This window comes from Drosophila arizonae, chromosome X (assembly GCF_054131065.1).
Source record: "Drosophila arizonae isolate 15081-1271.41 chromosome X, UAZ_ARI_1.0, whole genome shotgun sequence".
In the NCBI taxonomy this organism is placed as follows: Eukaryota; Metazoa; Arthropoda; class Insecta; order Diptera; family Drosophilidae; genus Drosophila; species Drosophila arizonae.
The window spans coordinates 16,972,724-16,996,819 of NC_142927.1; the positions used below are offsets into that span (position 1 = coordinate 16,972,724).

Sequence of the window (24,096 nt, forward strand, 5' to 3'; positions counted from 1 at the left end):
TAAACATCAAGATTATTTGTTATATTTTTTTATTTTTTTGTTTGTTTTTTGCTTTTTGATTACTAAATTCTTAGAACTTTATTCAAAATTATCATCTCATTCTTATACTCATTTAACTGGCTTACATTCATCCAACATGCGATGTTCTCTCTCATTTTGCCTGCGGGCCGCGTGAGCAGCCTCATCAAGCGCAATTCGAACTAATTTCTAGTTGACACTGTATCCATTGTATCATCCAGCTGCATCTCATATTCATCATCGCCATCTCCATCTTCGTCTCCATCATCATTATCAGCATGACTTATAAATATACATATTATATTGTTTGTTTGTTGTATACTCGTATATGTATAAAAAGAATAATTATATTAATTAATTAATTAATAATAAACACACAATTTCATTGCAAAAAATTTCTACAATACGTAATTAAATACGGATACGTCCTGATCGTTGGTATTGCCACCGCCACCGCCGCCACCACCGCCTCCTCCGCCGCCGCGATTCGATGAGCCCGACGATTTGTTGGAGCCATGGGCAGCGATGGTCAGCTGATTGGTCTGATGTATGACAGAGGTGATGTCGCTTTGCGATGCAGATATATCCTTGCTGGTGAGCACATCGGAGCTGCTCGAACCGGACGAGATGTGACGCTCGGCGATGCCGTACTGTATCGGCTGATAGCCGTGACTTGGATTGTACGTAGCCGAGTATGGCATATAGATCGGCGGATTTGGCAACGGCCCAATGTCGCTGGTGATGCTCTCCGTGTCGGCATGGCTCAGCGCATGCGCCAGCGGATGCATCTGGGCACGCATATTTGGATTGCGCTCCTCATTCACCACATAATAGCACTGCTCGGAGAAGGTCAGCTTATTGACCGTGTGCTTAATGTAATTGTTGCGCAGCATGGCGGACACAATGCGGCGCGCCTCCCGCCGATCCTGCACATCCTCAACGTTCTCCAGCACCCAGTTGACCGCATCGGCGCCAATGAACGCATTTGGTATGGTGATCTTTAGCCACATGCGATCGCGTATCTCCAGTCCGCTATCCGGCTTCGTCATGGCCTTGACAATCTCCTCGAGATTATTCTGATCGAGCCGCTCTTTGATCGGCTCCGGTATATCCGCCATAATACTGTCATGCGAGGTTAGCGCCTGTGTGTGCGCCACCCAGGCGCCCGGATCGATGGGCCGGACCGGCTCCGTTCGTGGTATGGTAAAGTAACCCTTTGGATTTGGATCCCAGCATTTGGCCACCACCAGCTTGATGGGTCCCGGCTTCTGGACCACTTCGCGCAACACACGCACCGCCTCATCATTGGTCATATTCTCAAAGTTCACATCGTTCACTTGCAGGATCATGTCACCAGGCTCAATCCGGCCGTCCAGCGCTACGGCGCCGCCCTTCATGATGCTGCCCACATAGATGCCGCCGTCGCCGCCGCGATTCGATTGTCCCACAATGGATATGCCCAAAAAGTTGACCGCCTCCATATTAATCGAAACGGTGATAATGTTCAGCGACATGGTCGAGTCCGTGATGGAGCTGTATGATGAAGTGCGGGACATGCTGGGCGCCCGCTTTTTGCGACGTTGCGGCTTCTTGCGCACCTGCAGCCGCTGCACGCTGCTATAGTCGGTCATATCGCGATCCAATGTCAGCTCCGACTCGGTGCCAAAGAGACTGGTGGAGTCCAGATCGCTCGATAGCACCGAGGCCGATTGATATGTGAGTGGCGGCGGCTGCAGCATTTGCAATGGTCCGAGCTTATGTTGTTGTTGTTGCTGCTGTTGCTGCTGTAGCTGTTGCTGCTGTTGGTGTTGCTGCTGTTGTTGCTGCTGCTGCTGTTGCTGGTGTTGTTGCTGCTGCTGCTGCTGGAGCGCCAAGTGATTACGCACACGCATCTCGCATTCGCTGGGCGGCAGCTCGGAACAATTGTCCGACTGATTGGTGCCATCGGCCGAGACCAGCCAGGAGACGACGCGTCCGTTGAAGCAAGGCAGTATTGTGGCATCGTCCGCAATTTCCTCTTTGACCACACCGAAATCAGCGTCCATTGACTTGAAGAAATATTTATAATTGTTGTTCTGTTTGTTGAGCACCATTTTGAAGTCTTTGAGCGTGACCTGAGCAGATGGTATCGGGATTTTGACCAGATACGGTGTGCTCTCATCGTCAATGTGATAAATGACTTTTGTCTCTTGGCTATTTGGTCTCTCTGTATCCATTGTGGCTGAATTTCAATTCGATTCAACCAATTGTATTACTATATATTTTTGTATATATTTATTTAATATATATGGTCTACACTCTTTTTCGCTGCACAAACTCGCCAAATTTTCGTGTAGTTTTCCCTTTTTTTGTTCTTTCTTTCTTTCTACTTTTTTTTTACTTTTTACATGTATGTACTCCTCTCGCTTATGCTTTTTGGGTTGGGTTGTCAATGGAGCCGCAGCAGCTCTCCGCCTCCTTCATTTGTAGTTTTTTTTTTTTGGCGTTCCACTGCGTTTATTGCGGCTCAACAATGCTTGGCGAGCATTTGCGGGCGTTTTTTTCACGCGTTCGCACACTTTGCAATATTGTGTACAATTGTTTTTTTCTTGGGCGTTTAAATTTATAATTTTTGGGGAGACAAAATATATATATATAGGTAAATAATTGACAGCGCTAGACTGATATCGATACACGTATCGAACCAGGGATGCTGCCACGCTTACCCAAAAACACAAAAGATATATCGCAACTGGGCGATAGCTATCGATAGGCGTATGTTTAGAACAATTGTTGTTGAGAACAGAAAAATAATAATATGAAAAGTTTTCTCTTATAATCAAAGGAGTAATAAATATGTTGAACTTATGTTATTATTTTTCTAGCTAAAAGTTAACTCTTCTGTAAATACTCAGTACTTATCGATTTTTTTTTTGTATTCATAAGTTGTAGAAACAAGTGTATGCCCATTATGTGTTTGCTGCCCAACTATTTTTAGCCGCTAACTATGCAGCTATGTATTTGCATTTTAGTACAATGATTTATATTAAGATCCAATGAAGACCCGATTAAATTTTATAGCAGTAGAAGTGTGTACACACTGGCCAGAATTGTTCCATTATCATTACAGATTAAATTAATATTTTTTATATATGTTAATTTTCCCCCCTATTTAATAGAATAAAAAGTCATTCATAGTATTGGATATTTGATATTATGTTTAATCAGTAAATGGTCACAAAAAAAGATCAGTTTAAAAGGAAAAAATTTAAAGTAGTTTGAACGAAAGTATTTAAAATATGTTCTTTTTTGTTATTTTCTTTTCACATAATAAAATCAAATCATTTTATTGATTACGCCCTTCATTGCTTTACATAGAAATAAAAAATTAAATATTTTATTGATTACACATTCTCATCGCTTTACATAGAATTAAAATTATTATTATTTTATCGTTATCATTATCATTATCATTATCATTATTATTAATATTATATTACACCGGCCATTTGGGTGTACAATGGTTATTTTGTTTTATTACATCGAATATTAATCAACTAAACATGAATTTTTTCATTTGCAAATTAAAAAGTGATATTTATCATTTCAAAACGTAATCCTACGACTATATATATATGTATATATATGTATGTTTTTTTTTAAGTTATGTTAAAATTATACATTTCACACTGAAAGTCATTCGTCCATTCAGAGTTTTGAAACAGTTTATATAGATACCTCCATATAGATTTCCAGGATTTTCTATCGGTAATTGGATTTAGTGAAGTTTACCTTGAAATCCGTTTTTTTTTTCTTTCTTTTTTTTATTACATTTATGTAGATATAACGAACAGCTAAAGTTACTATTACGCTAAAGTAACTATTACAACTAATTTAAATCGAATAAAAAAAAATAGATTATAGATAATCCAAAAAAAATAGAATATATGTACATATATATGTGTATATATATATATATATATATATATATATATATATATATATATATATATATATATATATATATATATATATATATATATATATATATATGTGTGTGTGTGTGTGTGTGTGTGTGTGGGTGTTTACTTTTATGTGTGTGTGTATGTATGCATATATTTCCATTCGCACACATACATACTGGAGTATGTATTTAGAATCCTCCTCAGTGATCTCACATCCCTACATACCCAGGCCAACTCATTACTTGGAGGTGACCATCTCGACAAGATCGCTGGACAGAGCCAGCGTGTCAACCACATCGATCAGTATCTCTACATCCTTGAAGGTGCTGACCACCTCGGGTGCACCCAACAGATTCACATGCTTGCCGTCGATGTTGGCATAGAAGCATTTGTTCTTGAATATGATGGCACGATCGAAGGGTACACGGCACTTGCTCCGGTCGAGCACGGAGCGACGGAAGAGCACGCACGACGGCTGATATTTGTGGCGTTCCTCTTCGGGTATATTGTAGCTCTTCAGATCTCCCTTGAATACGGTCATTGTCTGGCGCTGCAGCGCTGGCGACAGCTTGTAGAGGGTCACCTTGCTTGTCCATCTGCTGGACGGGACCTTGATGCTTGTCGCCATATTGGCCAGCTTGACCAGCGCCATTTCCAGGCAGGTGCGTTGCTGGCGTGTCTTATTCGACGGCTCTTTGGGCGTACTGATCACATGCCAGGTCTCATAGCAGGTTATCTTCTTGACTATTCTGCCATCCTCCTCACAATATGTGGTTGTCTCCGGCGGAAAGTATTTGGGCTGTTTGGCCTCCGGTTCCGGTTCGGCGGCCATCACCGCTGTATCCTCATCTGTTGCATGTTCCTTATAGCGACGCACCGCAGTCGTCGACGTCGACGGACTGGCCGGCTTCTTGAACACATCATCATCGCTGCCCTCGCCCAGCAGCTTAGTCAACTTGCGATCCTGCTGCTGCTGCTGTTGTTGTTGTTGTTGTCTTTGATTGTTGCTGGCATTGGACGACGCTGTCGCCGAGAGCACTTGTCGTCGATTGGGCATCCATTTTGTGGTATTCGTCTGTACACGACGCATGAGGCGTGCCTGATTTGAAGCTGCTGCTGCTGCAGGTGGTGATATGGTGATGTCGTCGTCAGCCAGATCGTTGGCCATATCCTCATCCTCGGTATTGTCCCCATCAGTCATCGGACACAACTCCTTGCCCATGCTCATCAATGGCTTCATCATCGGCTGCGTCTTCTTGCCCATTTCGGCATTGAGGATGCGCGGACGCGGCTTCGCCTGACCCACAGAGACGACCAGCGACGTCTGTTTATTATGATTAACAGTCAATGGATGCTTGGCCGTCGCTCCAGTTCCCGTAGCTGTTCCCACACCACTTGTTGTCTTTAGACGCTTATTTGCCGCATTGACGCCTGGCGTGCCGCCGCTATTCCGGCTGCTGCTCATCGCTGTTATGGGGGAGGAAGTGGATTGATTTGAGCGTGCATTGTTGTTGCTCCTCGCGCCAGAGAGCAATTTCTTGTTGCCGCCACCATTGGAAGAGGAGCGTGTAATGAGCACATCGTCCTGGTTAATAATGTCATCAATGTTGACGATGGTGAATGTGGGCACATCGTCTGCTTCTGTTGCTTTCATGGCTGAAACCGCAGCATTCGCAGCTGCTGCTGCAGACGCCTTCTGCACTTTGAGCACATTGCTCGAGCCGGACGGACGACTCACTGTGCCTGTGCGCACCACTTGAGTGGAACCAGCATTGCGCACACCGCCACCTGTGGGCGTGGCCACTTTGTAAGCGGACATCGGTCGTGCCTTGGCGTTGGTCGATTGCAGCATGCGTAAGCCACCGCTGGCATTGCTGGCGCCGCCGCTGCTGCTGCTGTTGTTGTTGTTTCCACTGCTGCTGCTCACAACTACCTTCGATTTGGACAGTGTGAGACCCGACGTCTTGGATGCAGATGTGCTGCCATTGATAACGGGCCAGTCGCTGGTCATGCGCTTGCGTGCTATGGGCCCATCATTGTTATCTTCGAGCTTTCGCTTGTTGCCCACCGTCGGCGAAGCCATTACCTTGACGTGGGAGCGAGCCAGATTGGGCGCCAAGGTGCGTCGCAGCTGCTGCAAGTGTGTGGCTCCGCCACGTCCCGCCTGGGACTGCAGACTGTTGTTGCTCGCGGCTGTCGCGGCGCTGGCCGATTTCGGTGGACGTCCACGTCCACGTTTCGGCGGCACCTTCTCTCGTCGCAGCTGCTGCTGAAAGTCGCGTTCACTGATGTCATCGTCATCGTCGGATTTGTGCAGCTGCGGATTAAATGCCGCGTCTGTCAGTTCGTCGTCATTGTCCTCCTCGATCAAATCGCGCAGATCTTCGTCCTCATCGTCATCGTCGTCGGTAAACAGATGCTTGACCGAACGCTTGCCGGGATTCTCGCTGGCCAGTGCGGACACATACTTTGGCGTCACCATATCATCGCTAGCATATTTCGGATTCGGTTTGATCGAGCGGCGCGAACGACTTGCCGCAATAGTTGGCGGCGGCGTTGCCACCGCCGTGGAGGCCAGCTTTGACTGTTTGTACATTTTCGCTTTCGGCTCGCTAACGATCTCCTCGGTCTGTGGCCGGGACTGGATCTGGGTCTGGGTTAACGTGTCACGCCGCTTCCTCAGCGGAGTGCACGGCCGGGCCACGGGTAATATTAGCGCTGTGTTGCGCCGCTTGGTCACTGGTGTTGCCACTGATTTGATTTGCTGTTTTGCCGTCCTAGCTGCGGCCCGCGGTACTGTAGATGGTTCGTCGGCTTTCGTGTTACGCGTACGTGGAGTACTCACAATTGATTTGAGTTTGATTGGAGACAGCTCAATGTTTGTAACGGTCGTCGCTCGTTTGGAAGTGCGCGTCGCTCGCGTTGTCTCTACCACTAGCTGATCCAGATCTTTTTCCTTAAGAGTTCGCCTTGTCGAGGTACGCAGTGCTTTCGTCTGTTTACCGGATGTGGTCGATGATGAGTTGTTGATTATATCGGTGGCTTCGGATTCCTTTAGATTTTTTACGTATACTATACACGGTCGAGTCTTTCCTATCTCAGCTTCCGTCTTTTTTCCAGCTCGCATTTTTCATAAGTCACTAAAATGAATTAAAAATCGTATAAACTATTTGTAATTGCAAATATGCTAGGAATTATATTAATATAAATAAAACATAATAAAAACAAAACAAAACTTGAAATGCAGTGTAATGGCAACACGGTCAGAGCTCTAATTCGAGATGGGCGTCTCGTTGATTCGTGAATGGCATTTGATATGTTAATCGTACAAAAATATACGAATATATATAATAAAACTCAATAGTATATATATATATTGTATAAATATAAATATTTATATTAATATATATATATATATTTATGATGAATCTAAGAACTTTTGAATGCATTAAAATGGCCTTCAAATCTTACAATCATATTAATATAGTTTATATGTTTTATCTGTTCGTGCTTTTTTCGTGTTCAAATAGCTCATCACGTCCTCCTCCCTATTCTGATTGTGCGACAACTCTGGCGCCCATTTTTGTCATTTTTGGTGCTCTATTAGGAACTACGTTGATTTTTGCGCGCCAGTTGTATGTACATACACTCACATATATCTAATATTAATATATATTTACATACACACACACATAACGCATGTACATTCTCTCTTGTCGCATTTCAATGAAAAATTTTTTTTTTTATAGAGCTGCTGTATTTTGAAAATCGTCTCGCACTTACATTAAATGGTTTTACATTTTTCGGTTTTCCTTTTCCTAAGCGATTTCTGTGAATTCTGTTTCGCACACTTTCACTGCACTGCGTTTTCGATTGTGCTCGACAAGACGTCCCTGTTGTGAATTATAACAGCAAATTGGCAACGCTATACATATTTATTTGCAGTTAAATGATTGTATTTGTGTTGTCTTTGTCAGTAATATTATTCGCTGAAATTTCCGTAACGTCACTGTTTTTGTTTTGCAAAGATCTTTTTGGTTGATTTCGCTCGCTTTGCTTTTGCTCTGGAGCTCATAAATTTGTGCGGCGCTGCCAGGCCAGCAATGTTTTTCTACCCAACTGTACCACACATACACGCACAAACAGAGCTGCTACCCCGTGGCTTGCGCCGTGCAACAAATTGTATAGTTTTGTTTTTATAATTGTTTTTGGTTGGGGTTTGATACACTGGGAATTTAACACAAATTAAATTAAAAAATTTATTTTATTTAGTTCTGTTTTTTATATTAACAAATTGGATGCTAAACTGTAATAATATCACTTCCCGCGCTCAATATTTTCGATGTCGATTACCCAGAACACCACAGCACTGCCACTCGCCATGAAATTATAAAGAGTAATAGAAGTGGAAGAGGAGAGAGAGAGCGAGTGCAAAATAAAAGAAGCAAAGCGGACTGCCAACTGATGCCAAAATGTGTTGGGCTGCCAACCTTGTGTAACAGGTGGGCATGCCCAATTCATGTATATACATACGTGACTACATTTTGATGTTTTTATACATATCTACGCATGCATATATTGTATATACATACACACATATATGAATATGTGTATAAAAATATATTTATATATATACGTGAGCCCGTATGTGTTTTGTTTTTCTCTATTCTTGAGGATATATTTCCGTATCATCGTTTATTATATATGTATTTTTATTCTTAACATTTCTTTGTATGACTCTTTGCTCATTAATTACAATATTTTAGTTTTTATTCAATGCGGATGGCTGGGGGCAACGGTATTTGGCCATTTCGACCTCAGCTTCCGCATAACTGAACCGATTGAAACAGAAATATTCGGGAACTTTGTAGTCGCCAGTTGGAGATGCTCCAGGACCAACTGGTGTCGATGTCGGCCTCACACAGGCGCTGCTTAGTCCAGTTACGTTCTTTACGGGTGGTGCTGCTGGTCCAGGTGTGGCGGCGACTCGGCTCCCGCTGCTTGGTGCGGGTCTTGAGGCACCTGTGCCCTTAGCAGCTTGGCTGTAGCCGCGTCGTAGCAGTTGGTTGAAAGCGGCTCGTGGGGCTGCATTCATTTTTATGGCAAATTCAATACAAACGTAAACGTCCAACAGAATTCACGTAATCGCACAACTGACAAATATCAAGTGCAAAAAAAAAAAAAAAAACAACAAAAATCAGATGATTTACAGAAGATTGGCAGCTCCAAGTTTGTGGCGTTGCCATTTAGCTCTAAACATCAACTATCATTTATTCATACAGACGCACACAGGAATATATGTACATGTATTAATATGTGTATTAGTTTGTTTACAACATTCAAAAATGCTCCCCATTAGAATTGAAAAATCACTAATAAAGTTTTAAGTCTTTTAATTTCGTTTCTTAAACTTCGGTTCTGCCTTGCCATAATGCTGGCTTATATTAGCAACAGGCGCTCGCCGCTTTTCCTTCGTTTTCTTGTTGCACTTGACGCTCGCTGCGCCAGTTTGATTTTTGCCCAATTGATGGAATTTCTTGCGCTCCTCTCGGATTTCCTGTAGACGTTTGCGTTCCGCCTTCAGTTCCTTGTAGTTTTTGTATGCCTTTTTTGGTGGCTTGGCGCCAAGTTTGACCAGCTGAAATATTTCCATTTTTCGTTTGCTCTTGATCGTCCGTTGATTGGATATGGCAAAGTTGAGCACCTCTTGGCGTGCTTTCTTAATGTCGAATTCATTATCCTCTTCCTTTGGCCTCTTTACATTTGTTGTTTTGCCTGTGCTACTATCTGTTGATAATTGCTCTGTTTGGTTTGTTGTTATTGTCGCTTGTGGTTCCTGGAATACCAAAGCCTTAAATTCAGCTTCATCCGCTGATTTCTTCAATGCAAGCGCGGCGCGGGTCAGCACAGGCTTAAAATCCGTACTGACATTCATGTCGATTAACTGTTTATTATGCACAATTTTAGGAAAAATAACTTGCACTGAATACTTAAGCGTATATACATACAAGCGCACACATGTGCTAAGCAGTGACAAAAATGTACTAATTATAGACAAAGTCCGCGTAAATAGTTTAACGAGTTGGCAGCATTACAACTGCGCGCACGTTTTATTATTATTCTCTCTCTACATGTTTTGTTTTTTAAACATTAACTAATGGTAAAGTGTGCAGTATGAAACAAAATAGTTTAGAAAATAAATCAGGCAATAAACAGGCTGCAGAGTTGGCCGCAAAGCGTGCCAATGTGCCACCCGCTTTACAGCAAAAAGCCAACGATTTCTTGAATTCCAGTCCTGTGAACACAAAAGCTCTAAAGCAAATGGTTAATCTCTTGGTAAGTAAATTACTGTTGATAAAATGCAAAAATAAAATAATATATATGCAATGTCACAATTTTACAGGAAAATCCCGACAGCAATGCCGTCGGCATCATGTACGTGCTTGAGGTGATCTTCAGAAATCTACTGAAGCGCAAACTCATTTCGACTGCCGAGAATAAAAAGTCTAAGGGTAATGCTCAAGCCAAGCCACAAGAACCCAACGCAACATGTCAAATACAATACAATAAAGCTTGGTCCTTATTGCTGGCCAACTTGGGAAATACCTCCAAGGAGGAAGCTGGCGGTGCGCTTAAGGTGTGCATGCAGCTGATAGCAGCCGAGGCCAAGCACAGCAGCTCCAATGCCTGGCCCGTTACACGACTGCGCAGCATCCTCGAGGCGCTGATCAATGCAGAGGCAACGCCAACCGCAGCTCTGGCGGAGTTCGCCAAATTTACTCGTTGCTTGGACGTCCTGCAGTTCACATATCAACTGTTGCCTGGTCTGGCACCAAAAAGTTTTGTCGATACACCAAATTTAGCGTTTAACTATTTGGCCATCATCAATGTGCTGGACTTGGGCAAGACTGTGCTAAACGACAAACAATTCCATATTGGACCAGAGTCCACCTTTGATTATGAGCGAACGCGTCAGCTCTTAAATAAGGTTTGGAGTGGTGTCATTGCATCATGCAATGGCGTGGACGAGAAGGTGCATCGTCAGGTTCTTGTGGTGCTCTTGGAACGTATACTACCACACCTAAAGGATCCCATATTGCTAACAGACTTTCTAATGGATTCACTGCATCAGTTTGGTAGGGTGACGAGAGATTGATTAACTTACATAAAAATTCAATTGAAAATTTCATCTTTGCAGATGGACCCATCGCCCTGTTGGCTCTGCAGGGCATCTTCACGTTGATGCAAAAGCAAAATATCACATACCCAGATGTCTATCAGAAGCTCTATAATATGTTCTATCCGCGCATGTTCTACAACAAGTACAAGGCGCGCTTGTTTTATTTGGCCGATATATTTCTGACCTCAACGCATTTGCCAGAAAATTTGGTGGCCGCTTTCGCCAAGCGTCTGGCTAGACTCGCCCTCAAGAGTCCAACCGAGGATGCCATCATAATGATACGTTTCATATGCAATCTACTGCTGCGCCACACAGGACTGCAGCGTCTCATTTGTGCAACGGGTGCGGCAAGCGGTAAGCCAAGTGCCTCATGTATTAAATTGAAAGATATTGTGACATATCTGTGTATATTGTAATTGCAGTCGCTGAAATTGCGGATCCCTATGATGAAACAGAACTAGATCCGGTCAAAGCGGGCGCCCTCCAAAGCTCGCTCTGGGAGCTGGTGCTGCTGCAGAAGCACGCGGTACCCGAGGTAGCCAATGCCGCTAAGTTTATCAACAAAAGTTTGCCCATGGTCGAATTTGATCTATCGTCGCTGCTGGAAATAAAGGAATGCAATGTTAGTATCGATTTTGATACTTAAGATTAAGATATTTAGAGATTATATATATAATGTTGAATTCTCTCTTTAAGATTAAGATATATAGAGATTATATATATAATGTTGAATTCTCTCTTTTTAGATTTTCGATGATGAGGTGAAAAAGGAAGTAAAACAGTTTACGATGGCCTACGAGCGACCAACAAACTTTGCGCTGCCTCAATATGATATAGTTACCAAATACTGGGATATATTATAAAATAAAATATATATACATATGTGTGTATATCTGTTTATAATGCTAATAGTAAGATTTGAAATTCTTTACCTAAATTTAAAGCAGAATATTAAGCCAAATTGTATTGTTGGCTCAGCTCCGCTTGGAACCAGTTGGCGGGGTAAATGTGTTGTTGCGGCTGCCATGCCCTCTGCCTCTGCCGCTGCCTCTGGCGCTGCCACTGCTGGTGCGGCATCATCGCACTTACGTGCACTTTGGTTCTTTTAATTGGAACTACAACTGGCGGTGTCGCTCTGTCTCCGCCTCCTCTGCCTAGCTCTAAGGCTGATACCGCGCGTTGCTGCCGTAACTGTGCGCAAATGCGGCACGGACGTATGAGGGCGAAATACACGCATTCGGCTATCGACAGAAAACTGAAGCCCAGAAACAGGCCCATTAAACCGCCAACGTTGGCTGAAAATTTCGAAAGAAAAAAAAAAAAAAACACACATACACACACAGAGAAGTCTCAATTGTGGTTTAAGTTTTTTCTCCCTTGCAATCTGTTCGGAATACCCTTGCTTTCGTATATCCCTGCTATGGGGTACTTTGAAATTTGGCTGACAATCTGGAATATTGAATTCCTTAGAAATCATGTTTACACTTAAATTTCGGAGAGAAATCGGCTCTGCTATATATATGTACATACATATATTCTATATATCCCAAAACGATATACTCGGGATATACTCGGGATGTTTAGCAATATTGGAGATCTTGAATATCTATAATATACATATATGTTCTATGTATGTTGCGTACAGAATCTTTTATATATACAAATTATAATCCCAAGGAATTAGTAAGGATTTCTCTGTTTAATATTAAGCAGCTACCAAGGATATTTCATGGTCTTGAGGAGCTTGTATATCGGATCTTTTTCAAAAATATACATTCTATATGGTTCAAACCAATGATAATTTATACTGTATATCCTATATGCCTTATCTAAAGTAGCAAGGGTATTTCAGAGTCGGTCAGCCGAAACTAGCAAAACTTTCTTTGGTGGCCTTGACGCACATAAAAAATCGGATATGCCGATGAACTCGGTCTGCTTGTTGGCACGGAACGTATGATCCTTGTAGTACAGATTGACAACAGCTATGTTCCGCTCCACGTAGGCCTGGCTGAGGTTGCGCATGTGGGCGTTGGCGTGCCGGAAGTCGTTGTAGGAGATCTTGGTGGCATAGGTGATCGCCTGGTAGGTGAGATCGAAGCAGCTGGGCAGACAGTTGTCCAGGCAGGACTCGACGACATGCCCAATCGTATGCAGCCGTACGCTCTCCACGCACTGCGCTTCGCGGATGCTGCAGACGGTGTCGTTGCCATTGATGCGCGGCATGTAGAAGACGACGCAGCCGCAGCGCTGCAGCAGCAGCCGCGACATGCACTCCATTTCGCAGTTGCGCTGCGTGTAGTGTGCGAAGTAGCTGAGATTGCCCTCGTTCTGGAACAGGCAGTGCCTGTACTTGCGATGCACATGCCTCAGGCTCAGCTCCGTCATCATTTTCGACGGCTCGATGCGCAGCTTTGTCTCCAGCCCGGGCGAGAGCAGCACGCCCGTCTCACGCACATTCGGCGACTCGTTGGGACTGTGCAGCGCGATCTTGAAGCCAATGCTGTTGCTGGACGAACAGTAATACGCATCTGCCTCCACGTTCAGCATCAGCGACATGCCCAGCGACTCGCCCGTGCCCAGCGAGGAGCGCGGATAATAGTCGCTCCCCAGGTTGCGACTGTAGCCGAGCTCCGCATGCCAGTCGACTGCCCGATAGCGCTTCGATTCGTTCCAATTGCGGAGCGTCAACGGCACACTGCAAGAAAAATGCCAATTGAGTGTTTCTTTTACTCACATTTTTAGAAAAAACTCAGAGAGCAACAGATTCCATCGGTTCTTTGACGAGCTCGTTCGCGATCGGCTAGAAACCGCTTATTAATCGCTTTGGTTCTCTGACCGCTTGGTGAGAAATTTCGTCGTATGTGCATGTATGCGTACGTGAATTGAGTGTGTGCAAGTGTATGTGTACCTAATTCTTGCTTTACTGCGCCTCATTGTGTGAGCGTCAATCGGCTCTCTCTCCCTAAACGATGTGCGTTAGAAGAGCGCAACACGACAAGTTCAAAGCGCTCAACAGAAAACAGAAACGAAAAGAACCGAATGTGAGAGCGAGATAGTATGATTTTTTTTTTCAGTTGATGTCGTGAATAGAGAGTAAGGAATCAAACCAGCAACTATTATTTGCAAGCTCTGCTGAGAATTCAACTCGTTGCTTAGAAAGCACTCCAAATTAAGCTTTAAACTGCTCATACATGTGTATGTATGACGTACATACATACATACATATGTATACCAAAAAGCCGTTGGGCCGATTGTTCATTGGAATGATCTATGAATCTATGGCTTACACTTTTGGGGAAAAACATCCATATAATTAATACCTCAGTCGTAGCTATTGGGAGCAATGTGCATACATATGCATAATGGAATACATACATACATATGTATATACATATAAAATTATGCATTTTGCAGGGCATCTGCTAGCAGTATTTGAAGTCTGATTACTGCACTTACTTGTGCTTGTACATGAAGCGTGGATGGAGCATATTGATGACACAGCAGAGGCCCTCGTCGGTGATGATTGGCTGGAACATGCGTTCGCACTGATAGTCGACGGCGCCGAAGCGACAGCCGATGACCATGTCGCCGCATGGCTGTGAGATCTGGCGAAAGAGAGATAGAGATCAACTGGGATGGATGGTGGGCAAGGTACTCACATTGCTGATCAGCTGCTCCCAGTTGTTGTTGCCGCGACTGAGCTGCGTGCGCGGCTTTCGATGGCAGAGGACTTGGAGCATGGCGAATTGCGATGAGTCGTTGGGCAGCCGGGCGGCTTGGGAGGCCAGCGCCTGGTTCAGATTGCATATGGTGAGCGCCGGGAAGGGCTCCTTGGTGATGTACGTCGGTTCCGGATTGATGCCCACTATCACGGGCGTCGTGTTCCACTTGACGAAGGCGTCTTGCATTAGGAAACCAGCACAGCCAAGCACCGCCAGCAGAGCGAGCCCAAAGAAGAATCTGCATTTATCTTTGCTTTGCTTATGTACCTTCATTTTCCTTTTTTTTTTTTTTCTTTCCGGCTTTGACGCCCTCACCTGTCCGCGGCGTGCAGCCTGCGGCTGTTGATGTACTTGAGGCCGTGTATGCTCGTGTTGCGACAAAATTCGTCCGTATTTAACGCCAGTATGCTGCGCCAGCCCACAGCCGATGCGGGCTCATCCACAGCTGTCCGACCCCTTGTGTGCCAATGCAGCTGCCCAGCTGTTCGTTCCGTTTCAGCGCCACGGCGCCTCCTCCATTTGGCCAACACCTGACGTAACAGCCGCATGCCGAGTTCCTTAGCAAATGGTCGCCAATTGTGAAGCTCCTGCGGCTTCTACTCCTTGCACGTACTATATTTTCCTTAATCTAAAGCCTTTGTAAGTGGCTTGGCAAAAGGGGTAGTCTGTTTTGCTTGAAAGTCTATGTAACAGTATACTGCTTAAGCCATATCGATCAGTGTGAAATCCTAGAGAGGTTGAGCCTAGAGCATGTTGATGATTTCTAAAATATAAACAGGACCTATGTTTACCAATTTTTTTGTTTTTTGTTTTGTCTAAGCTCCCACTGATTAACGGCTAACTGCTTAAGGCTAGTTTATATAATACGTATATATTTTAAAATTGAAGTTACTGCTGATTGTAGGGTATCTGTTAGTCTTAATTAACTATTATAATATATATAATTGTATAATATGTATATGTACAAGTGCATAAGCTTCATATGTAGGGTTCCATATATTATAGGGTATCTTCATTTCATTTTCGATTATAGGGTATCCATTAATCGGACACTGTTGGCCATTGCAATCTGACTGTTTTTCTGTCTATGTTTATCCACTTTTACACCTGACTGATTTGCATATTTGTTGTGTTGATAATGTAAACTGCACAATTAATATTTTATAATTCAATTCAATTAAATGAAGATAAAAAAATGATTTTACATACATTTTAAATTCAGTAAGTATTTTATAAAATATATAAAATGAATAAATAATCTGAAATTTAAATCATTATACAATAGTTTTATGAAAATTATAGTGATTTCTCTACATATCTACAAAGTTAGTTAGTCTAAGCTTGATTGATTGTCTTCTCTCCTGGCATGTCTCCGGCACCTTTCGGTATTGTTAACTCACACACATGTATGTATATATAGAGAAAATCTAACATTTCAACCAATGAAAATCGCATAGAAAGGCACTTGGAATTGAATTTGATTGTGAAGTGTTCAACGAGTTTCCAGCTCAAGATATGCATACTGCTCTCTTTTAATCGTTTTTCGTGTGGATATTTTGGACTAGCCGTAATTAAGATGTGTGTTGCTCATTAGAGCGCAACATGCGCTCGGGCTGCTCAGACGGAGCTGAAGAGGCAACGGCAGCAGGAGCAGGAGCAGGAGCAGGAGCAGGAGCTCAAGTTCAATGCAACCGACAAAGCCGAATTGAGTTTCGAACTAACACATGCACACACACACACACACACACACACACACATATACATACCTGTCCACTGTGTGTGTGTGTGTGGGTGAGAGAGGTGACTATGGATTGGTTGGAAAACCGCACTTGAACGAAAATCAAATTAAAAGCTTCAATGCCCCAGACGACAGACGACGACGGGTCGAGTTGGAGCACCACGGGCAGGTCAGCTGAGGCACAGAGACATGGTTTCTGTTGCCACATGTCACCTGCAACGACACGCATACATATAACTATATACATATGTATACACACATATATTTATATTGTATATAGGTATGTGTGTCTGTGTGTCTGTGTCCGTGCAACTCACGCACTTTGTATGACTTCATTGAAACGAGTTCATAAAACACTTAAACCCAACCGGACCTGAGCCCGAACTGTTCCCACTGTTCCCATGACGCTGTCAACGCTGCTCGCTGCCAGCTTGTTAGCAGCAGTTAGCAGTTTGGCTGCAACAGTCCCGTTGGGCGGGCGGACTGGGTGGTGTTCGGTCCCGGAGGTTGTGCCCGCAACCGCACCTGGAAATTTCCGCATTCATCTAGCCCAGCTCGCAGCTCGGTCACAGTGCTCCACGCCGGACGTATCACCATCAATGGCCATCGAAAAGTTTGCGTCTTTGGCTTTCTGACCAGATATCTGTACATACATATACATATACACATACATACATACGGGTACGTGTACGTGTACGTGTATGTATGTAAAATGAATGATTTTTACTCTGGCTTTTTTCTTTCGTTTGGTCGCATCGAGTGCTCACAGCATTTACCAATTGACCTAATCTAAGTGAAGACGCCATTAGAAACCGTTTTGCCTGGATGCAAGCAAGGATGTCATTTAAAGCGCTCGCACATGAAGACACACATACAAGGGTATGTACGAGGTCGGCTTGAAAAGTATTGACTATTGACTTAGTATACCCTGAACCTATTGAAAATGGGAATTAATTTTACTTAATTAATTTATATTTTTTGTTACTTTAAAGTAGCTCCAATTACATGCTAGACAATTCTCAATGAGCTTATTATTTTTTATTTGCTTTTTTTTTTTTTTTGTATTCAAGTTTTATTTTACCTTCATAGCTCCTTCTTTAATGACGTCTTCAGCTCTTCGCATGTACATATTCTGACTATAAATATAAAGCTAAAAAAATACTTTGAAATATGAAACTGAAAACTAAAAATTTGCATTCCTTTTCGAACATACCTCGCAAATGCGTGCATACCTCAATACATTTCTACATATGTATATACATACATACATATGTATGTACATGCTACATGCAAAAACTCAATGAATTTGCTTCTGACTTAGTGCCGTATAGGCAGTTCATTTATAGATCTACTAATTGCTAAAAATTTCATATCGTCTTGTGGGCCTTTCTAGTTTCTCCTTATTGGCTATTGATGCATACATATATGTAATTGAATTTGAAATTATATATGTAGCAGGTTATCAAGTTACGCAATATATAAAATGTGCATATGTATGTATGTATATCTCTTCCACAAAATAATAAAGTATAATACTTACATACATATGTATATACATGTACAGTGTACACATGTATTTTGAGCTTAATGGCAGAGTTCGTTTCCCAATTCTTTCTTGCCAGCAACTCTTGCAGTTGTATTAGTGTGAGACTGAGAGCTTCTATAGCATTGTTGTAAAAACGTTATCCATGTGAGTTTGCGTCTTAGCTTTTCGCAGCTTATTTCTGCACTGCATACGCCAAATTCGCAATGAGAAAGAAAGAGAGAGAGAGCGGGACAAAGATAGCTGTTGCTGGATATATGTAGCTGTTGAGTGAGAGCGAGATGGCTATTGAAGCTATACGCACATGCTCGCTCTAATTGTCAGTAGACGAGGAGAAGCGACTAGAAATTGACGTACAGCGAGAGCACAGCGACAAAGCATAAAATTAAAATGGTAGGTGGCCTAATGACTCAAATTTAGTACAAACATACATATGTATATTAATTATATATGTACATATACTTTTATTCATAGTCTAATATACTCCTGTCTAAATATGCTGAATAGGTTTAGGGTATGGAAAAGGAAAAAAAACGACAATTGAGAAAAAATCATAACTTACCAGTCACATGCACACACACACATGCACATAGCTACATACATACCAATGCATGCACACATGCATATGAACATACTTATGCACAACCCACACACACACGCACACACAGTTGCAGTGGCACCGGCTGTTTGTATGTATAAAAAATCTGAAAATGATAGAAAAATGATTAATTGCAGTTGGCAGTAGTTCAGCAGTCAGTAGCGTTGCTGCTACTGCCTCTGCTGCTTCTGCTGCCGCTGCTGCAGTAAACCTCAGCGAGCGCTGTGCTAGAGAGGAGGCCACACAATGCCAGCATGCGTATGTGTGTGTGTGTGTGTGTGTATTGGCATTCATGGCTCTTACGTGCGTGTGTGTGTGTGTGTGAAGTATATATTTTTTGCAGCAGCCTTTTTCGTAGCACAACAGCAGCTGACTGCAGCGATATTAATGATAGATATGCGTTCGCTTCAATGCGTCACACAGACCCCACCCACCTGCCATCTCAGCGCCTCCATCCAAGTCGCTGCCTGCACCCCTTCAGCCCGCTGGTCTAGCGAATTATACGATAATATTTATGTATGCTTGGCCCCAAAAAATAGTAGCTACCGGGAGTGTGGCCCATTGCCTAGATGGATCGGCGTTGAAATAAGCGCTGCGATAGCTTTAAATAATTGTTTAACGATTTAACGACTTCTGAACTGACTAAAAAAAAAAAAAAAAAAAACCGCATTCGATGCGAAATCAAATATTGTGATTCATTTATCGATTGACTTCTCAAGTTCATTGTGAATTTGGCTGCACATTTCTAATACTAACTACAAACAATTTGCAGAATTTACGATATGCGATTTATCTTCATATTATATACTAGAGAAAATTGGTTTTGATTGAAGTGAAATTTGAATTTTGAAGTCTCTGTCCCCTCTCTCTTTCCATACACCATAAAGTATTTATATAGCCGCACTTCTGATGGGCATAGGGAGCAAATCTAGATAACGATACCTAGGAATAGGTGGCTTTCGCGCCGAAAACCAGCAAAGCGGACATTGCAGAAAATCAATAGATGCTTTTATTATAAATATTATGCTATAAGTATTATTTTCAGCTCAGAGATCTTCCAAAAAATACAGTTTTCTAAGCTTATTTTAAATTAATCATAGCCTAAACGCAGTCAATATAACTCAGGTTTATGACATGTATTTGCTAGGTGTGAGGAATGGACTTACATCTACAACGCCATAAATGTATGTGTGTATGTATATATACATATGCATATGCTCTTGATGAACAACAAAAGCCTTTTTCTACTAATTTTCATTTATTCATTTCGTTAGTTGCAGCATTCATTTCGACAGCCATTCACACACAACACACACACTCACACACATACAGAGAGTATATGTGTCTATGTCTGTCTATGGTCTATGCTCAAGTCGCCTTTTATCAGCGCTGCAGCAGAGAGTCGTAGCGAGGGCAGCTCTGCCTCTGCCTCTGCCTCTGCCTCTGCCTCAGCCTCTGCCGCCTCACACTTGGCCGGCTGTCGGCTGTGGCTCTGCTGACGGAATGGCTCTGGTGGAATGGCAGTTACGCCACTGACAAAATGTTACTGCAAATATGCCAAAAAAGGTCAAACGACTATCAAAAATGAAACACAAACCAAAACTGACAGCTAACCGTGCCGTGCCGCCCACACTCAACGCTCCAACTCCTTCTCCCACTCCCTCTGCCTCTGCCTCTCCCTCTCCCTCTCTCACTCCCTCTGCATTTCGCTCTGCATTTTGTTTTGGCTGTAAAGCCACGACGAGTCGAGTTCCCATGGGTTTTTGTCAGCTCGGATAAACGAAATTGGGATTTGGGAGCGGACGGGTGGGCGGTCGGGCGGTATAGTGCGGTCCTGGGCAGCAGTTGTGCTCTTGATGAAAGGGTTTACAACTATTTTCAAACTATGTATTTAGCGCGCATTATGTGACCTCCTCTAAACCACTCTCACACCTCTATCGCTCTGGCCCTCTCTCTCGCTCCTTGGCTCCAGTTTTCTCTAGCTCTTTACACTGCAAGCAGAGAGTGAGTCAGTTGAAGAGTTCATTTAAATTATTATTTAAATGTATTTGAAAAAAAATTTAATTATTTGTAGCTTAACTTAAACTAAGTTGCCTTGTAAGTTGACTGTTTTTAATCATTATCAAATCTCTCTTGTTTTCTTGCAGTGCAGCTTTTAGTTTGCCTTCGTCATATGCTATTCATACGATGTCTGTTTCCATGATGACGATATGTTTGTTTGCCCCACTGCGGCAGGGCACAGTGGACTGTCTATAGAATATTAAATTAATTCTTAAAATTAACTTATTTATATTTTTTATTATAGATTTCTCAAGAGCTTATTCTTGGCTCAATCTGTACATTCATATGCCGGACTTACTGGGCGAGCTAAGATTATTATGGGAACATATATGGTTTATATATGTATGTAGTTAAGCAAAACGGAAACTCTTCAAGTATTCGAGGAATAAGTTTAAATAATATGATTATAACTTTAAGTTGCGGATTATTAATATATACTGTTTCTCTATTTCTAGAATGAATTATATAAATATATTCAACTGATGAAAATGGCATAATGATTGGGGATCAGAAAGACAATCGACTCTAGAATGGTTCAGCTGTTCATCTCTCATTGGAAACCATCTTAGTTCACTCCAAGTTGTCTGAGGAGCCGCTTGAACTATATATGTTACTTAAAAAAGTGAAGTTTATGGCATCGGCCTATCATATATATAAAGTATGTAATTCTTATTGAGCTGAAGAACTAACTCCAGCTCGACTGTATCATTTGTTCTTCGGTGCATCACTTAGTTCGATCCTTAATCCTGTCTGTAATATATTCCCTTTAGTTACAATTGATTGCTGACCACTGTGCCACTTGCTGGTCGGCTGGCTTTCGAGGGACTTGCTTGACCCGTGGACCAGCTACATTCGACCATCCAGCCATCCATCCATCCATCCATCCATCCAACCATTCGACCGACCATCCGCCGCCCACTCTCGCTCGTTCGCTCAATTTTGGCTGCTTATGGCCACTTGTAACATATTTTTTGGGCAGCGGATTAGTTGCACGCCATGTTGCCACTTGAAGTGTTTATGTGTCACATACACACACACAGGCACACTCCCACACACACACACACATGCTCATACACAAACACTAGCATAAGTATATCATGCGACACTTAATAAAAACAATGTGCTCAACATGCCGCCTTAAATGGAAATCCATTTTCACTGTTTGTTTTTGTTCGCTCTTCATAGCAATGCGTGCATGTGTATGTGTGTGTGTGTGTGTGTGTGTTTGCAGAGTTATTTAAATGTCTGCGCTTTGCTGCCACTCGCTTGGCACCAAAAATGTATAATTAATTGTTTTAAAGCATTCTCCTCTCTGGGTCTTCCAAATCCGTCATCTAGTTTTTGGCCTTGGGTCAGGATTGAAAGGAGTTAGGGTTGGAGCTGTTAGCACATGCATCTAATTTTGTGGTTCTTCTTTGTATATGTGTGTATGTGTATGTATATGCATGTACGGTAAAAGTATCTTTGTGCCATTTGCTACTTAAGCAAGCTGATGATTATTATAAGTAGTCATCGTCACACGCGCTGCTGCTGCTGCTTAATCGTTTTAGCAATTAGTTTAAACTAAAGGGCTCTGAAGGGGGTGGCTTAGTTTAAAAAATAAAATAAATAAATAAAGAGTAAATAAATAAAAACAAATTAAAACTATTTATTATTTTTATTTTATATACTAGTAGATTAGCTAAAAATATGTAAATATGTAAATATATGGATTGATCTCGTTGGAGTTCAAACCATCCGGTTATTTATAGTTATAGTTTAAAGATTTGCTTATTGTTTTGTACAAGACAGATTGCAAATAAAATATATATATATAAAAATATATACTAATTTATATATTTTATTTTAAATAAAAAATTAAAAAAAAAAAAAAAAAATAGGCGATCATTTTACCGGTGGAATTTTTCCATCCGGCGTGTTTCCCACAGCAGTTTTCATTTCGTCACTTTTTTAGCGGTGACGGCGCCATATCAGAGACTTTTGAGGGTGGTGTTATTTCTCAATTTTATTTTTCACAATTCCTTAACTCCTTTTACACATTTTTGACACGTTTCTTTTGGTGTAATGTATGTTATGTAGGGTGTTGTTTTTGTGTGTGTAAATTGCATTTCTTTCACAGGTTATTGCCCATTTATGTGTTTGTTTATGTGTTGTTTTGCTTGTGTGTGCGCTAATTTTAACTTTCCTTGATGGGGGATATATATCTACTTATAAGTTCTCAACATGTTTTTTATGCTGAGTGTGTGTGGTACATATATATTTTCTATATATATACTAGAAGATAACTTTGAACTTAACTCTAAACACATTTTATGCTTAATTTGTAAATGGTGTATATGTATTATATACAATTTCGTACATATTCTTGAGGGGGATGAATATTGACGAATTATGAGGGGGGAAGTAAAGTGTAGTTTGAACTAATTTGAAATTTGAATATTGGCATTTTTCTCAGTTGACGAGTGTGAAGTTCACAATCAGTCGGGGAGATGTGATCAACCCTTTGCTGCTGTGGGGCACTCGACCGCCCGGCTGCCTGAACGTCGGAAGTTATACTTATACAAACCCTAGGCCGAATAATGAGTTGGGAATTATAAATATTTCGTGCATACAGGCCTGTATTCACTGCTTGCTTCAATTACGTATGTATGTGTTGTAGACAGTGCTGCCTATTCTGGCATTTTTCTCCCGTCGGATCAAGCTTTTCAAAAGTTGAAAGGCAGGGCAAAATGACAAATCTGACCTATTGTGAATTAAAAAAAGGTTTACTTCTTTTAATTACTTAACTGACTTCACTGATATTATATAAGTAACGTACAAGCGAATAAAATTCATCACATACGTATGTAGTAATATATATCAAATAAAAAAAATGAAATATATAATAATAAATAATAAAATAAACAAATTAATAATATATGCTCACTTCGCTATTCAGCTGTTTTTGCAGTTTTTTTTATAGCTAAATCTAGCTTTGCATGCTGCGAAAAAAGCAACACTGTCTGTGGTGTGTGAGGCAAGCAGAACCAGTTATTTTTTTGCTCACTGAGAGCGCAATTGGCACGCGCTCTCTTGCTCTCTCTCTCTCATACACACGCACACCATATATGAATTGCAAATGATCAAATGCAGCAGCACTCATTGAGCTGAGCGAAGATGAATTGTGTACGAATATATGTATGTATGTATATAAAGATATAAAGAATTTATATACTTATATGTAATCAATGTAATGTATTTATCCATATTATTATTATTATTATTATTATTATTATTATTATTATTATTATTA

General features: G+C 41.8%; 6 protein-coding genes and 1 long non-coding RNA gene across 10 annotated transcripts; 2 read left to right on the forward strand and 5 right to left on the reverse strand.

Annotated features, from left to right (window-relative positions):
* Positions 1–12: 12 nt before the first annotated feature.
* Positions 13–2,714, reverse strand: dsh (Segment polarity protein dishevelled). The gene has a single exon (XM_018015908.2). The coding sequence runs from the start codon at positions 2,232–2,234 to the stop codon at positions 417–419; it is 1,818 nt and encodes a 605-aa protein (XP_017871397.1). The 5' UTR covers positions 2,235–2,714; the 3' UTR covers positions 13–416.
* A 652-nt stretch (positions 2,715–3,366) lies between these two features.
* On the reverse strand, positions 3,367–8,369 carry LOC108619354 (uncharacterized). 3 transcript variants are annotated; one of them, XM_089473146.1, is made up of 2 exons: positions 7,647–8,369; positions 3,367–7,102 (listed from the first exon to the last, which is right to left on the reverse strand). In XM_089473146.1, exon 2 carries the CDS (start codon positions 7,087–7,089, stop codon positions 4,201–4,203), a length of 2,889 nt encoding a protein of 962 aa, XP_089329272.1. In that variant the 5' UTR covers positions 7,090–7,102; positions 7,647–8,369; the 3' UTR covers positions 3,367–4,200. The 3 variants fall into 3 exon arrangements, with proteins under 3 accessions (XP_089329272.1, XP_017871396.1, XP_089329273.1); XM_018015907.2 differs by having other exon boundaries at positions 7,746–8,368; XM_089473147.1 differs by lacking the exon at positions 7,647–8,369 and adding an exon at positions 7,199–7,308.
* Positions 8,370–8,656: 287 nt separating this feature from the next.
* NdufV3 (NADH:ubiquinone oxidoreductase subunit V3) lies at positions 8,657–9,158 on the reverse strand. Its single transcript, XM_018015917.2, has one exon. The coding sequence runs from the start codon at positions 9,055–9,057 to the stop codon at positions 8,725–8,727; it is 333 nt and encodes a 110-aa protein (XP_017871406.1). The 5' UTR covers positions 9,058–9,158; the 3' UTR covers positions 8,657–8,724.
* A 180-nt stretch (positions 9,159–9,338) lies between these two features.
* On the reverse strand, positions 9,339–10,013 carry LOC108619361 (uncharacterized). The gene has a single exon (XM_018015914.2). It carries the CDS (start codon positions 9,895–9,897, stop codon positions 9,355–9,357), a length of 543 nt encoding a protein of 180 aa, XP_017871403.1. The 5' UTR covers positions 9,898–10,013; the 3' UTR covers positions 9,339–9,354.
* Positions 10,014–10,096: 83 nt separating this feature from the next.
* ppk8 (pickpocket 8) lies at positions 10,097–15,627 on the reverse strand. Its single transcript, XM_018015911.2, has 6 exons — positions 15,180–15,627; positions 14,802–15,102; positions 14,599–14,747; positions 13,044–13,837; positions 12,075–12,437; positions 10,097–11,743 (listed from the first exon to the last, which is right to left on the reverse strand). Exons 1-5 carry the CDS (start codon positions 15,410–15,412, stop codon positions 12,094–12,096), a joined length of 1,821 nt encoding a protein of 606 aa, XP_017871400.2. The 5' UTR covers positions 15,413–15,627; the 3' UTR covers positions 10,097–11,743; positions 12,075–12,093.
* LOC108619356 (nucleolar complex protein 4 homolog B) lies at positions 10,137–12,051 on the forward strand. Its single transcript, XM_018015910.2, has 5 exons — positions 10,137–10,298; positions 10,366–11,098; positions 11,161–11,496; positions 11,565–11,764; positions 11,889–12,051. Exons 1-5 carry the CDS (start codon positions 10,137–10,139, stop codon positions 12,003–12,005), a joined length of 1,548 nt encoding a protein of 515 aa, XP_017871399.1. The 3' UTR covers positions 12,006–12,051.
* A 2,849-nt stretch (positions 15,628–18,476) lies between the features above and the next one.
* On the forward strand, positions 18,477–22,385 carry LOC149267955 (uncharacterized). Of its 2 annotated transcripts, XR_016271029.1 has the most exons (4): positions 18,477–18,538; positions 20,891–21,146; positions 21,260–21,462; positions 21,575–22,385. It is a non-coding gene; the product is annotated as an uncharacterized LOC149267955 (long non-coding RNA). The 2 variants fall into 2 exon arrangements; XR_016271028.1 differs by having other exon boundaries at positions 20,891–21,462.
* Positions 22,386–24,096: the final 1,711 nt, after the last annotated feature.